This window comes from Cheilinus undulatus, linkage group 6 (assembly GCF_018320785.1).
Source record: "Cheilinus undulatus linkage group 6, ASM1832078v1, whole genome shotgun sequence".
NCBI classification, from domain to species: Eukaryota; Metazoa; Chordata; class Actinopteri; order Labriformes; family Labridae; genus Cheilinus; species Cheilinus undulatus.
This window is the reverse complement of record NC_054870.1, coordinates 32,305,639-32,322,516: the sequence shown is the minus strand read 5'-3', so window position 1 is coordinate 32,322,516 and position 16,878 is coordinate 32,305,639. Positions and strand designations below refer to the sequence as shown.

The 16,878-nt window shown below is 38.9% G+C and overlaps 1 protein-coding gene across 1 annotated transcript in view; it reads left to right on the top strand.

Annotated features, from left to right (window-relative positions):
- Positions 1-16,878, top strand: part of LOC121510948 (YLP motif-containing protein 1-like) — a 56,516-nt gene that overhangs the window by 20,666 nt on the left and 18,972 nt on the right. Inside the window, exon 2 of the mRNA XM_041789356.1 lies at positions 16,713-16,867. Within this exon, the coding sequence (XP_041645290.1) occupies positions 16,713-16,867 (155 nt within the window). The remainder of the gene's footprint in view (positions 1-16,712; positions 16,868-16,878) is intronic.

Below are 16,878 nucleotides of genomic sequence, written 5' to 3'. Positions count from 1 at the left end.
TAATTGTTGCGGGAGTTCTAATTATTATCTGCAACTATTTTGCACTTTTTTAGGGCTATTTGACAGCAAAATTACCATTTTTACTGTTTATTGAATGTGAAGACTTACTATTTTGTTCTAAAAGCTGTAATGACAACTTTTGGCAAGCCAGGGCCACAGAGAAGTGTTCAAATTAATCAGCTGTATCTAAAAATTCCATTTATTGTCCTTTGGAAATTGTGTGAGAAAAAGGCCCTCATGTTTCTTGAATTTCGTGCCCTTGGTTTTGTAACTCAGGATGCTACAGCTTCCTTATCTCCCTCATGCCATGTTGGTGTGTATACCCGTTACAGGCCTGAGTACACTGACTTGTATGAGAGTCTAAGGGTGTTTGTGGGTGAAGCTGTTCATCAGCTCTGACAGCTGCTTTTGTTTCAGGACCCCGATTGCTTTTAGGCCATGCTGGCAAAGCACAAAAGACATTGTTTAAAGAGGAGCTGGTGATGGATGGATGCTCCCCTCTCACTCTGTGTCATATTTACCGCTAACGCCACCTGTGACATCTGTTTGTCTCTGAGTTTCTTTTTCTTCCACTCTCAATCTTCTCTTTCTTTTGCACTTAAACATGTCATTTCTTCCTTCCCCTCTCCTTAAGCTCCACCTTTTATCTTACCCACACCCTCCCTTACCCCTTTTTGGCTGGGCATTTGGGTAGTGATAAGTTTTGGAGCAGGGAAGGCGGAGTAGGAGGACAAACAAGGTCTTTGTGCATCCACATTGTGGAACAAGAGACAGGCCGGGGTGGCAGCAGTGTAGCTGGGCGCTGATAGGGTCCGGCGGGGGGGCTGGAGAAGGCGAGCCTGCCAAAGAAAAGATTACACCTCCCCTTCTTTTTCTGCAGATTCCAGGGGATTGTAAACACACTTGAGAAAGTAGACACTCCCAGAAATGCGGCGCCTATTTCTTGTTAACATATGAAGAGTGTTACGTAGCTTTACTTTATAGGTAGCATGCGGGAGGACATGCAGAGAGAATAAGGGAGCATCAGCTTTGGATGCCCTTGAACATTTTAGTCAACGGTGACATCTCTAATCGCTGACCATTACAGGCTATCATCTGTGGGTGTGTGAAGCTAAGTGCGGCCAAATTCTGTCATTGGATGTATGTCTGCAGCTGAGCCTGTTTCTGGTTCTTGGAAAATGCTGCTGAAAAAAAAGGGCTGAACAATCTGGTAAAATAATGTAACTGCGATTTACTGTGGGATTATTTTTAATGCTTTTCATCTTGTTTCTTTTTCTAGAAACACAAGCAATAAATCATTCCATAACCAACACAGAATTAGATAGAGAAAACTTTAATTGCAATTATTTTGACTCATATTCCAAATGTGATATGGATTGTTGTTTTTGTCATTCTCGTTTTGATTGGGCATAACATCTCTGCTGCAAAAAATATATTAAAATGGCTTCTGCAATGTGAAAATTGCAATTTGACATATTGTAATTCAATCTGAATTTGGATTAATTGCTCAGCCTTACTGAGAAGCATGAACTCAAACTCCATGTTAGCATTCCTTGTTTAAGTGGCCCTTTGGTACAGTGCCTTTTGAGTGCAAGATTGGATGAAATACAGCTCTTCTTTTCTACTTGCCTAAGAAATATCACCTCCTCCTTTCATTGGGGGGCTATCCCATCTTTGAGCCCCCCTAGCTTGGGAGTTGCTAGGTAACAAGAACCAGCTGTTGGTCCTAAGCCCCCGTTGAGCCCGTTTTGGCTCCCTGTCAACCGTCTCTGTGAACTCAGCGACCGACCGCCACTGCGGCCCTGACATCATCATGCCATGGAAAATCGTCCTCACTTCCTTTTATTTTTGCAGTTTTTTATTGTTCCACTGATGCAGGGACCGGCGTGGGAGCGTCCACGGCATGTATCACACCAGTTTGAGTTATTGAGGAGTGTTTCATCACCTCGGGAAATGAGCAGAGAGAAAAGAATGAGCCAGTGGGTGGTGAGGGTTTTGCAGAAAGAAGTCACCTGAAATTTAGAGTCTGTTGACAAAGACATGAGGATATAAAGGAGTCTGTAAAGTGTGACACTCCTCTGTGAGGTGAGGATACTAAAGTGTCTCAGAAGGCTATTAACAGAGATTCGAGATGGCAGGGAACACAGTGTAATTATTCAGGAAATCACAATAGTGCAGGTGAGTTAATGTAGTTCCCAAGTGGACAATTTACTTGAAACAGCCTCACAAACAGGCCACTAGTAAATCTGAAGGAGAGGCACATCAGAGATTCATGAAACCACAAAACCAGAAACACAACCTGTCAGAAAGTAGAGCCTGAGCAGTGATGATAACCAGTGTAGTGTGGTGTTGTTAAATGCCAGTTTAGAGATCAGTCTCCAAAGCCACAGATTTGAGCTAAGGTTCATTTTTATTATTGATTGTTTGTGCTCTATTTAGGAAAGGATCCTTCTCTTTCTGAAAACTCTGACTCACAGCATCTGGCATCAGATTTTTCTGGGCTGCTTTTCCAAGATTGCCGCTTCCAAATGAGAGAATTATACACCAGATCGTATTCACCAAGGAGAGACGCTTTCTTCGAGCTTCTTTTTTGTTATTTTCTTCTTATGTTTTAAAAGATTACTTCTATTTTTGTTGTAAGAATCCAGAAAGTCCTTTTTAGTTAAAAACATCTGTAATCCATTTGTGGTTGAAAGTACGCTCCTGGCAGCTCTGCCAAAAGCTTTCATACTTCCTGTAGACTGATCAAGTAGGTGATTAGCATTGGCTAAAGGATGATATCAAACCTTTGTCCCTTCAAGTTTTCCTTAGGGATGTAACAACACATGAACTTTGCTGGTTCATACAACATGTTGTCACACTGAATGCAGATCAGATTTTGTTTTTCTGTTAGTCTTTGTTCCTTTTTATTTTCTGGCTTACAGACAATGCTGGCAGCTGTGCTTTGATAAATATTCAGGGTACAATAACAGGAAATTGACACATGCAATTTGCATTTTTTTAATCCCAAAAACTAGCAGCCAAAGCATTATAGTGCCTAATGTAAACCATCTTTAGTCATGTTGTTCCTCCTGCTCACGGAGGTTTACGTAACAGCAAAGGGCTCTTAAAAATGGCTCTGTGGTGCTTTAAAAGTGAGTCTGGTTGTTCTGTCTGGTGCTGGGTGGGTCTCTGTGTTTGGATAGGGAGAACTCTGGCTTTGATGGGTCTGCGTGCTGGGCGGGGTGGCTGGCAAGCTGGTGCCAAAGTCTCCGTGCTGGTGCTGAACCAGCAAGGAGGGGGGTAGAAGAGGGTTGGGGAGACGGGAGCCAGACCTAAAAAGAGAAAAAAGACAAGAGAGCAGGAAAGTTAAGAAAAACAGATCTCCATATCATGATACGATGCAGTAAAATACAACTAGATAGGATAGGATACAACAATACATATAGATAGGGTAAGATATGATATAATGTATTAAGAAAGGGTCTGATGTGATAGAATATGATATATGAATTAGGGTTATGTATGGCAGACATTTGAAGTTAAGTAAAATTTCCAAATCTCAATGAATGGTCGGCCCTATGAGCCATCTTTTTGGCTCCTAAACCACTCGATAAAATAAAACCAGCGTAATTAATTAAGACTGTCATGGGGGTATTAATTTGTTTTCTTAGAATAAAAGATTGAATACTTTAAAGTCTTTTACAAAATCATTATTTGATTAAATTAAGCTCAGCATTAGTTCATGCAGGACATGGTAGTCAGTCAAGATCAGCTGATCCCAAATATCACCTCCAACAGCCAATCACAGCTCTTTCTCTTAACACAGAATATGACTCACTTCTCACTAATCCCTGCTTGCATTAATACTGATGCACCACACTGCTGCTGCTGGCAAAGCTTAACCTCCTCCATCCCAGCCTCTTCCTTTATAGCATACAGCTTGTTGCACCCTCATATTGAGATTCATGCTACTATGTATTAATTGCTTTTGAACTAATTTAATTATATTCAGCACACATTGCCGTTAACATATCCACCCATATGGGAGTTTCTAGCCATACGCTCCCTGGAAAGTCAAAGCATGCTGCTTGACTAGCACAGGGAGCCTTCCTGACTGAACTGCACCTCATATCTTGGGTAAATTAGCTGGAAAAGATGCACATAAGGGAACCATAAAATTTCATTCACAAAATGCACTTCACATCTTGTCAAGTAATCACAAGAAAAGATTCCAAATTCTGTATTATTCAAAAAACAGAAAATCATTCATCTAGCTTATCAATACAGCCTTGCAAAGCAGATTCATTTGCCAGTCTGTCTTCAGGCAAATCCATTTTGAAAAGCTCCATTCCACAACATTTTTAAGGAATTGAAAAATGGTTTTAGACCAGGCAGCATCAATTGAGGAGAACAAGAACAAGCTAGGGGCAGGTTTTAGTTGTACAGATTGCCAATGGCAACAGCGCCCCCTGTGTGGCGATTAGCTTGGATGTAGCGAAACAGTTTTATCAGAACTGGACCACTTTGCTGTATGAAATAAAGAGCAAAAAAACAACTTTGAAAGCTTTCCATGATGCAACAAGACGTTTTCGCTCTTCTCCCAGCCTGCCGTGGCATGAGTCTGTGATTGTTTAGGGTGGGATTTGCTGATGTATACAAAGGCTACTGCCATGTTAGCTGGATGGATGTAGCATGGATGTAGCTGGAGTGTAGCAGCTGTTTCATCACAACTGGGCAACATCTCTATTAACAAGAGTGTGGAGCCACATTAAATGCTTGTCTTTACAGAGAAGGTGTTTCTGCACGTCTCTCAACCAGCTGTTTGTCTCTGGTTGTCAGCCCTGCAATTGACTGGTGACCAGTCCAAGTTGTACCTTGCCTCTCGCAAAATGACAGCTGGGATAGGTTGCAGCCCCCTGCAACCCTGAACGGGATAAAGGGTGTAGAAAACGGATTGAAGGATGGGCATTACAATTAAATAGCTGCACAGCCGACTTCTCTTTCCGCCTTGCTTTCTTACACACACAGACAATGGCGATCATGTCATCGTCACTAAAAAGTTTTGCAATCAAACGTACCTTCAAATGTACTTGAGCTGCCCTTTCAAATATTGTCACTGTGTGGGAAACAATGCATGGATACAGCAACAGATAAATGCAAATATTGCTACATTAAAAGGCTATTAATGTGCCTTGGATGCATTTTTAAGGGTAATAATGCTTGTGATATTCTGGATTCCCAACTTGGAAAAAAAAATATGTTGCATTTTAGGCAGATAGACAATCACAGATTTATAACTTCTTTATAGAAAAAGTGAAAATGACAGCCCATAGTTTGAGCCCCTAGTTAAAACTTAGAGTAAATCTACCCTGACCAATGAAGAACCATTTATCCAACATTAGAAACTCTTTTTTTATATTGACCTTTTTTTTAATGTATTGACTGTGAGCAGAAGTTGCACTTTTGTCTGTGAAAAATTTCCCTCCAGAGACTATAAACGAATGTGAATTATCCTGAAGGTGCACCTTGTATGAGATAACTTCAAGGCTATTTTCCTGTATTTATCAAGATAATGCATACAAGAACAAAGTAATTATGGGGGCTTATCCATTTCAGCTTACTAAATAATCTCTTGATAGTCATGTTCTCATCAGAGAAGTTATCCCAGAAACATCTCTTTTAACATTTGAAAGTACACAGTCTTTACAGGCTTTTGCAGAAAGAAAATAAGCATCAGTTTTGCACATTCAGCCATAACTTTTAATGACCTTTGGCATCATGTACCTGGACACAAGGTGGGGCAGAATTTGCCTTGAACGCAGATTTTCATCAGGATTATTAATACCTTAGTGATCGATTTGCCCACCTTTACTGCTCCAGCAGCTGTGACAGGAGGAAATGTAGTGAAGTGTCCTTCTGACAGTGTGAGACTCGACACTGAAGCCCCTAACTCATTAACTTTGATGAGACAGTCAGTCCCTGAGCGGATGGAGAGAAGAGGCCATTACAGAGCCTCAGTCAACAACGGCTTCCCACAGTGTGCCTGTTTGTTTCTTTATTAATGAGCTGTTTGGTTTGCTTATTGTTTAAACATGCTCTCCATGTAGATTAAATGCAAACATACAGTTTCTAACGGTAAACATACTATCACTTCAGTTTTTCTTGGACTGTGGGAAGCTTTGGTCCTTCCTAAAACCAGCAAGCCCCTACAAATCACTGTCCAGGTATCTGAGTCATTAAGAGCCTCATTAAGAGTCTTGTTAGGTGTTAATTATCTGCAGATTCATCATGTGTTAAATGCGCTGCCACGTTCTGCCTTATTAGGCATGGGGAAAGGCTATTAGCCACCAGGAAATAATTAATCAACAGCATTTTGACCTACTTCCTACAAGTGATGATGCTTTTTTCCACCAGCTGCATCGCGTCTCTGTGTGTATTCACCGCAAGAGTGTCTTTCTGCATTCAGAGTGTGTGCTGAAATGTGTGCACATAAGGCTGTGTCTGTTTGTTACATTTCCTCAGTGTGACAATTGGAGATGATGGAAGTAGTTTCTTCCTCACTCAGTCTGAGCTGTGATAATGAACTTTGCAGGAGTGTGATGAGGAGGTGCAGGGAGAGCTGAGGAGCCACAGGTGTGCTTGGAAAGCGGTCCATCCCCCCCTTCTATCGCTAACACTCTCTCACCACACATACACACACAATGAGTTCCCCAGTGAGAATAATGAATGCTTTCAGCTTATACTCCAGAAAATGGAACAGAAAGATGGAGGTCATTTCTTCTTTTAACCTTTTTCTTTTTTGCACCTCTGTTCTTTTCTCTTTTTTAATGTGCAGTTTAAGCTTTTATGAAGTGCTGCTTTTATAAGGAGAGCTGCACAATAATTACTTTGTTAATGGCTGTAATAAAATCAAATGTAACACAGAACTTTTTAAAACACAGTCATAAACCAAATCTCAAACTTTCACCTCATAAAATAACACAAATAAATAAAGCAAAATATGCAGAAAACAGAAAGACGGTATAAAATCAGTCCTATTTCTGCTAAATAAAACTATGACTAAAAATGTTAAAGACTAGACTAAGACCAGCTAAAAATGGATCTTAGGTAATAAAAAAATTTCAGTGCTGGACTGTTGGACATTCAAAATCCATATTTTCCACTTTGCATAATAAATTTCAGTATTTTTATGTGTATTTTAAATTAATGAATGGGTTTGATAGTGAATTTCTATGGCTGTTTTACATATATAGATTTTTTTAAATATTGTTGATTAAATAGTAATAATAACAGTATTGTCATTCCTTAGATTGCTATATTTATTACTACTACAATTTATTTTATATATTTATTTATTTATTTATTTATTTATATGATAACAATTTTATAATAAAGTTATAGTAATTGTTATAATAAGTATGATTGTTATAATCATTTTTATCATAGAAATATGTTTTATAATTAATGTTATAATTATAGCTATATATTTTTTAAATGTATTACTGTTATTGCCTTTATATTATTATTTCTATTTCTTCAGATTTATTATATTGATTTAATATAATAAGAGTATAATGATTATTTATTATAATAAACGTAACAATTGAATTCTTTTATAACCATGATCGTGGTGTTATATGTTATTAATATATCATCATCATCATAAGTAGTTGTTTTTATTGTTGTTATTACTTTTTTTATTGTTTATTTATTAATGTTTATTTATTACTGTTGGTTATTATTGTAATATATTTTAGACTTTACCTCTTTGTAAAGTGTCGTAAGATTTTTGGTTATGAATTGGCACTACATAAATTAAGATTGATTAATTGACAAATTAGTGCAATGGAAATAAATGTTGAGTTCATGATCAAGTTTTATCGCCAAGTACATGTTCATATAAAAGGAATTTGGTGCAAAACAAATGACAGAAGAAGGATAAAAAATATTAAGAGGGTACCAAAAATGATAAAAAGATATTGAGGGGTTAACTTAAATAGACTGTTATAGAAAACATATAATAGCAAAATAAAAATATAAAATGTAATATAAACATCACAAAGAGTAAGTAAAAAATTGCAAAAGTTTCACCTAAAAGTAAAGACTCAGATGTAGAGCCTTGTAATGGATTAAAACTGGACTTGAATGTATTTGAGTTTTTGTTTTTAAAACTGTAAAGGCTGAAAATGACTAAAGTGTGACTAAAACTGGGAACATTTTAATCTAAAGACTGGGACTAAATTAAAAACATTCTGCCATAATTAACACTGAGCTAGCATTTTGTCATTGGACCACGTTTAAAGATCAGGTTTTTTTTTTCAAACATCAAGAAGCTCTGGTCAAGCTCCAAAATAAACTTACTAAATTTCCCATAATGCACTTTTCGATTAGCTCCCTTGGTGTCCCTATCTGCTGATGACATCAATGTGACATCATTAGACTTAAAGTTTTGGAGAGCTGTATTGCTACGGAGCCAAAATGACATGTTACACAACAGTTTTCACAGCAGCTGAGTAGTTCTGAGAGTGAAATCAGTGGAGTGGCCCTTTAAAAGCCCATCCAAGTCTAAAATGTGAAAAATATCTTTTAGTTGAGATGAAGAGAAACCACTTCAGGGATGTGATGATACAAGCACACTCAAGGTTTTCTTTCCAACATTAGTGGACTGTTCTCCTTCGCTCCTCTTCTCTTTTCAACTCCCTGAGTGATCAGCTCTCCTCCTTAAGACTTCTCTTGTACTTGTGTGTATTCTTGTTTATCTCTACCTTTACCTTACCTTCTTTTTCCCGAGGTCTGATAGAGACAGAAAATTCTTAGATCCTTTGGTAAAGTGTACCCGATGATAAATATCCTTTAAATTTGGTCAAAGTAAACTGAATTAAAACACAGAGAGATCACCTCTGATGATGAAATAAACTGATATAATAACACATCAGTTTGTCAAAACTGTGAATGCATACATTCTCCAGGTACCTACTTTGTGGTCGATAGTTGATATAAGATCGATAGAAGATGTTGCAGCAGAGATGTGAGTGTAGCTTACAAATAGTAGTCATCAGTCTTAGAGACTGCATCAAGAATAAAAACAAAGTTTGCTTTTTGTGTACTCTTTCTTTTAAGACGCTAAAGTGTCAATCCTCTGTTGGTTAAATGCAGTTTGTGGTGGCAGTAGCTCAGTCTGCGGAGGTTTGGGTTAGGAACCAGAGGATTACTGTGGACTGGTGTGCAGAATAGTTTGGTTGCTTGAGAGGTGCTAGACAAGTACATGCTCATACGATCCTGGTTCACTTGTGTGTTTTTTCCTAGCCTATGTGTCTGTAGCATGTAAGAAAAACAGAGTGAGGTACCCCTCAGGGATTAATAGAGTATATTTTCTTCTTCTTTCCTCCTCTGAGCATCGATTTCCCATTGGCAAGGTGAATGAATGAGTCATGCATCAATGTCGGTAGCCAATAATTATCTTTTATGTTGCTGATTGTTGATTTATTTTCATGGTCAAACATGAAAGAAAATGTGTGGCAGTCTTTGACAGTCTCTGAGAAAGATGTGTGACATGTAGTTTGTGAGACTTGTTCCAGTGATGTTTTAGGAGAGACCACCAACAGTGATAAAGCACATAAAAAGGGAAAACAAATAAAAACATTAGTTTTAGAATCAGCACTCAGATAAATTGTTTTTGAAATATTGGCACCAATTTCTATAATCCTTGCATCTCTGAGAAAAACACTGTAAAGGGCAAAAGCACTGCATGGCTAGGTGCTTGATACTAGACTCCAAAAGCCAGCTTCACTGGGTAAGTGAAGATAGATAGATAGATAGATAGATAGATAGATAGATAGATGGATGGATGGATGGATGGATGGATGGATGGATGGATAGATAGATAGATAGATAGATAGATAGATAGATAGATAGAGAGATAGAGAGATAGATAGATAGATGAAGCTTGGTATAACAGGTTTGTGTGGGGGCGCTCTTAGCCTAGCCTGCAGCCCGGCTCGTTTGCCCCGCTTTTCGCTTCTCGCACAGTGCCGTCGCTGTCTCCTCCTCACTGGCTGTAGGTGTCGTGCTGCTACACATCCTCCTCCTGTCAGTCTCCGAGCACCCCGTTCTCTGGATAATCTCCATCAGGAAAGATATAAACTCCATGGGCACGCTGTCAGCTCTGGTGTAAGTGTAGGGCTTTGTTTTGCTGCTAGTGATGGAGCGCTGGGCCGCTGTGTTTGTATGTGCCGCCCCATGCTACCTCAATAGGTAACATTTAGTAGTCTCCTGTTGATCAGAAAGTGTTCTGTTGCAGTTACTGGCAGTTGTTGTTTGCTTTTAAGCTAGCCAGGAGTTGTAGGTGAGACTAAGGTCTTCTTTTCGCCTTTTTTGGGTTTTTCTTGATTAAAATTTCATGTTCTTTCTCTCCAAGGTGTCCTGGACCATCCATCTTCTTTGTTTTCACAGGTTTTAACATATGTTGTCAACTTAATTGTGAAAAACACTACAAGTCCAAGATATAACTTAAGAGTGCATCTTTCTTGCTGCCAACTGCTCTGGTTGCCCCCAACATAGGAGCAGTTGGGGCTGCGTAGACTGGTCGACTAGTCGATTTTACTGCTGTGTGATGACCCATTTTGCTTGAAGTCTGCATGTCCCTCATCACAGGATTAGGTATTTTACAATTCCTAATGTGTAGCCCTTTTTATTGATTTATCTATGATGTTTTACACTGTAGACCACAGTTTACTGATAAATGTGCTTCGACACATCGGCATGGCAAACCAAGCAGCATCATGGTTTATCAACTATTTGATTAGTAATGTGCTCAGATAGTTGAATTCACCTCTTCTTTTCTGGAGGTCTTAAAGGTGTGCCTTAAGATTCAGTCTTAGGACCTATTTTACTCTCGATTTATGTCAACAATCTGTGTGATAACTTGCCAAATACCTCATATCATTTTGAACAGATGACACCATTATTTTTTTCATTGTTGAAAGGAACCCTCCATGATCAGACAACTTTATCTTGCTGGATAGATATTTGTATCTCCCATATGTATATTGAAATAAGAAAACTCACTAGATATCCTAAATATCTGCATTTTGAGTAAGTTTGAGCTTATAAACTCACCAGGAGGCTGCCATGTTTTGGTCTGCACTTGTAGTGTGACATCACTTAGCCACTGCGCTCCTTGCTGTTGCTACGCAGTAATCGCTGTTTCAGACTGGCAGTATGTTTTGCTGCTTGCAGCTGTTGCTGCCATAACAGCTTTCATACCAGGCACGAGTTTGCTGCAGGTTGGCTTTGTCTCCTTGCTGTCAAAGTCCTGTCATTCCTCCCAAGTTCTTCCTCAATAAAGCTCCTCCTGTAAGGAAAAATAGAAGAGACCTCAAATCTTAGAAAACCAGTCATAGACTGGGGAAAGGGCAGAGCCTTTGAAAAATAACTCAGAGGGTGACTGGATAAACGTTCTGTCTGTCACATCTTTATGGGCCAATCAGAACATCAAAACACGTGATGTAGCCACCGAAGGTGTAAACTCCATAGAGAGCTGCGAAATGCTGCGAACCATGGTGACTGTAGACATGTCAGTACAAGATTTTTGTTTTTGATAAGAAAACAACTCAGTTCTGTTCTTTGTTCTTCTTTAACAAAGAAATGTCATCAAGTTCTGATAAAGCTGGTGCTTTAGAAGCATCCACACTAATGTCTTCCACCATTATTGCAACGATCTCTTGTTGCTGCTTGCTTATGTCACGAGTCCATGGCGCCCGAAAATACTGTCCCTCGACACTGATTGGTCCTGTCACTTTCTAACTGGGCCCAAACAGTTCAGATGGGAGCCTTGCAAGATGATTTTGCAGTGAGAAACACGGGAACGGGCATATCCATCTGCTTTGCAAGGTTACAGAAACTTAACTTGGTCTTAAATGCTGATAAAAACCAAAACATCCCATCAATTTTAACTCCACAAGGCTAACCTATTGAGCTAAACTATAAATGTCTGTTTTCTTAGTGATCTAAACAATACTTTTAAAGGGTATTTTTTAAGGTGGCCTTATGTCTTAATGGGTTGAATAAAGGCATGAATGAACATAAAAGGAAAAAATGGACACCAATAAGATGGCAGGTAAGGCATATAATGTGCCACAATAGAAATCTAGTGACAGTGCATCAGGGTTTTGTTTTTTATGTTGTTTTCACTTGCACCAAAAAGTGTTTGTAAGCTGCCTGATGTTAGGAATATATGGATTATGGTTTGCAATATGAATATACAGTGCTTAACAAATTTATTAGACCATCCTAACCTTAACCAAAGTAAGGTTTATGCCACAGCTGCCCTAAATTAACAGCATTGGTTTCTGCAATGGTTAATACACCAATATGCAGAAACTCTTTAACCCAAATGATATTTTTAATGCTAAAATATAATTACTATTGTTATCCATGAATTTTCAAATATACTGATTTACAAAAAAAACTGAAAAGATAGTAAAGCACATGAATATTTATCGATTAATATGTCAAATTTTAGTTATTTACTTGCATTCCTTAAGATAAAAATTAGTTTTAGTGGTTGAATGTTATGCTTGATAAATTTCTGACTTCTCAGAGAAGCCCAGTGAGCCAGTTCAAATTTGGGTGAATTCAGTTTGAAATCCCTCATTCCTGTTCAAAATGGTAAAACGTGGAGAGCTCACTGAAAATGAAAGAGTCCGCATTAAAGCACGTCATGATGCTGGATGGTCTTTGAGAAAAATATGACAGGTGGTCTAATGAATTTGTTAAGCACTGTATATTGTTGGTTATGTCAAACCAACTGTTCCCTTCTCCTGTAGGTTCATTCATGATTTAATTGTTAACTTGTCAGAGTCGACTTGACTTTAATCAAATGAAAGTGGACTTTAAAAATTCTCAGGTCGTGCAGCCCCTAAGGAGCAGTGGTATTTCACCAGCAGCCGAAGCTTCACACATACTCTACACCTCGAACAGAGGATGGGGCTGAAAAAAATTTTCTGTGCTCTCAAACAGAGCTTATCAAGTCATAGAAATATCTTAATTTGACAATAATATATTATTATTTATAGAGCACTTTTTATAAAACAAAGTTTACCAAGAGAACAATGGCTATATGTGATTTCAACAAGGACAGCTAAAATTACACCAGTAGTTGGAAATAAACAGCTGTTGGCTAAAAAAATTATATGAGATCAAGATAAGATTGCTAAGAGATAATCTACATCAGGGGTCTAATACTAAGGTTGACTAAGGGCCACTGCAGGTGCTGTCCTCTTAAAGGAGGGCCACTGTAATTTTCAAGTGATTGAAGAAAGTGAATTATTTGTAAGACTATACTCTTTCTATACTCAGTGTTCATATTTTTTGTCACACCAAATATGCAATCAGCAATTTGTAAGCCATTCTAGTATATACACATCTTTTTTTAAACTGTTTTATTGCCATAATAATCAAAGAAGAACCAGAATAGAACAAGAAACACAATATGTTGTGCAGTCCATGTTGATAATAACCATAAATTAGGAAAGATTGTGCAGGAGAAGCAAAAAAGTAAACAAATGGACTAACACTGGGACAAACTTAAAATGGTACAAAAATGAATTAAACAATACAGCAGCACTGATTGGGCTTTTGTCTGTTTACTCTCTGCAACATGTTTCTAATACACTCTGCATAGTGATGACGCTCACATTAGGTTAAACCTTTCTATCAATTTATCTGTCAAATTCTTGTATACAGAATTTTTCAGACAAATTGAGCTGCAGTTCAAAGTACTTGACAAGAGAGCAGAAAAGGAGATTAACAAAAGGTAGGATGTTGAAGGATTCAGAGACTACCGCACACACTGAAGTGTTTGAGAGGTTTCAGTATAATTAAAGTGATCAAAGACATCTGATCCTCTTGTATGACAGCAAAGCATAACTAGATATTTCTCTAGAATCCAGTATTTTAATTTATTATTTTTGATTACTTCTATGAGGAGAGGGCTCATACCGAGAAGCAGAAGAGGGAGTGTGCCATTGAACAGAGAAGAAGAGTGAAAAGGAATGAAAACTTAATTTGTCCTGATGTATGTGAGTGTTTCAGTGAAGTGTATGAACACTGCAGACTGTTATCTCTGTTAAAGACTGATGCTGTCTCAACTCCAACATTCAGTGTGCATTGATGTGTAAATCTGCTCATTGTGTCCAACTGACTTTGTCCTTACTGCTCTGTTATAAGCTATAGTAAGTGGCTTTATGTACAGATAAATGCAGCATCTTTTTTGGCTCTGTTGAAAAGATTTTCAGAAAATTTTGTCCTCTCTGTAGTTAAGCAGCACTTCTCTTTTCTGTTGTGTAATAACATCCTATGTTTGATTTTTATTATCAGAAAATCAGCGCACCATGAATTTTAAATTAAACTTTTGCTTGAGTCCACTTTTAAGGGGAACATTTTGTACATAGCTATGTTCAAAATGTGCCCCTTTTTCAGCATTTTTTCAACAGCACAGGTGAAGAGAGACAGGAAACATGAGGAGAGAGAGTGGGGGGAAACATGCACCAGACATGCACCAAGACCAGGAATAGACCACCCAACCTGGGCATGGAGGACTATAGCCTCTGTCTATGGGCAACTGCTCTTCCAACTGAGCTACATCAGCACTCCAATGCACATTTTTAACAGCATGCAAAGAAAGAAATTCACGTAAAGAAACTTAACCTTGCAAAACTGATGTACAAGCCAGATTCCATATCTGTCATCAGGCAGATCAATCTTGCAAAGCTCCAGTCTAAGCTGATTGTGCTAATCTGACCAATCGATATCATCATTCTCAGAGATTTTTCAAAATGTTCTGACTTAACCAAACACAGACCGTGTGATGGGGCTTTTCCATTACGTTGAGTGGCTTGGCTCTACTTGGTTTGACTCGGCATGGCAGCCCAGCGCAGCAGGGAGTTTGCTTTTCCACCACAACTGAGCTACTTGTTTGGTGGCATGTGTAAAGCTGAATCCGCTGCATTTTGAGTCTAGCACTGTTTGGTCTAGTTGTCCACTAATATCATGCCGCCCATGCTGTTGTCCCGAGGTATTTCAAAGTCTGGTGCAGCGATTGCTGCAGGAACATGTCTGCAAGGCATCCCCAAATGATGATGAACCACGGTAACGTCACCACTTGGAGGTGGGGTGGCCGCACTTGGGCCCTGCTCCAGAGCAGGATCATCCTTGGTGCGGCTCAACTGGTAATGGGAAAGTAAATCAGCACAGCTTGGTTAGGACTGGCTCAGCCAAAAGTCATTGTGGAAAAGCCCCATTAGACACATCCCATGCTCTGGATATGTAAAATAGTCTATTTGGCCTGTCAGGTTAAAAGAAACTATCATGAAATTGTCCAAACTGCTCTATTTGCAAAAATGTTATATTTATATAGGATCCCCTTATTCATTGTAAGAAAGTGATTGATAATATAATTTACACCCTTTTTGTAACCAAACTGAAGACTAGTACCATTAAATAGGACCTTAGATTTTTTTACTCATATAATTTTACTCAGCAGACCAGAGAAAAAGCTGCAGAATTGAAGCACTGTTAAACTAAACTGTGCTGCATTTAAACCCTTCTATTTTCTTGTTTTGTTTTCTCCGTGGAAGGCATGTGATCATATTCAAACTGCATATGTTAACATGCTGTAGATGTGTAGGTCACAGACATCGTCCTTGCTTCCCAAAATCAGAGGAGTTCATCAGAGGAGTTCTAAGACAGACACTGAGCGAGCAGGCTTGGATGTCCTCTCCAGCAGCGCAGATGTCACTAAATAAAATATTTCATAATCCTGCCCAAATCCTCTAATCACCATGACAACAGGCAGCAGGGAGCCAGAGAGTGGTGGAGTGTGGACCCCCACTTTCTCCTTTTCTCCTCCCTTTCCTTTTTTTTTCTCTGTTTTTTGTGGAATTTAGTTTTTCCTAAACATTATGCTGGTTTTTTATCAACTAAAGAGAGCATCACATCGATTTTAGGAGAGAAAATCTGACACAGTCTGGCTGAGTCGGATGAATCAGTTAAGTAAGACTCTTAGGATTCATCAATACTGGGACATTTCCAGTTTCCAGACTATTTTGTCACTTTCCTCCTCAAGGTCAACCTTATCATACCCCAATAAGGAAGCAAGGATGAAGGCAGATAAAAACTCATATTAAAAAGATAAATGTGATTGAATGTGATGGATGAATACCTACTGCTCTTCTTCAGAACAAAGCTGGGTCTGTTGAGGGTTTCAAACGGCGTATACACACTTTTGCAGATACAGTAACACACTGAAGGCCTGCCAGTTTCTGTACGATGATAGGATAATGGAGGTGATGACCTCATGGGGTGAAAGGACCTGTTGCCTGGTAACAGTGTGGATAGCAGTGGGAAAAGGGGGGCAGTCATAACATGGTTGTGTGTCTTTGAGTGTGGTATCGACCAGTGTTGCCAGGTAAGGGATATGATGATGGTACTTAAAAGTAGAGAGCCACACATCCTTAGGTGTTTGTGTAGTTGTAGGTGTTTGTGTAGTTGTAGGTGTTTGTGTGTGACACGCAATCAGAACTCACAGTCACAGGCTTTGTAAACACTTCCTGCTGCCGGGATGAATTTTTCTTACATTTTTAGAGCCTCTTCTGCAGCTCACTTGAATGTGTGTGTGCTGACATAAATAATTAACTCGCTCTTTTCTCTCTCTCTTTCTGTCTCTGCAGGTATTCGGCCCCAGATTATGAATGGGCCTATGCACCCGCGCCCCCTGGTGGCGCTGCTGGATGGGCGCGACTGCACTGTAGAGATGCCCATCCTCAAAGACCTGGCAACTGTGGCTTTCTGTGATGCCCAGTCCACACAGGAGATACATGAAAAGGTATGAAAACA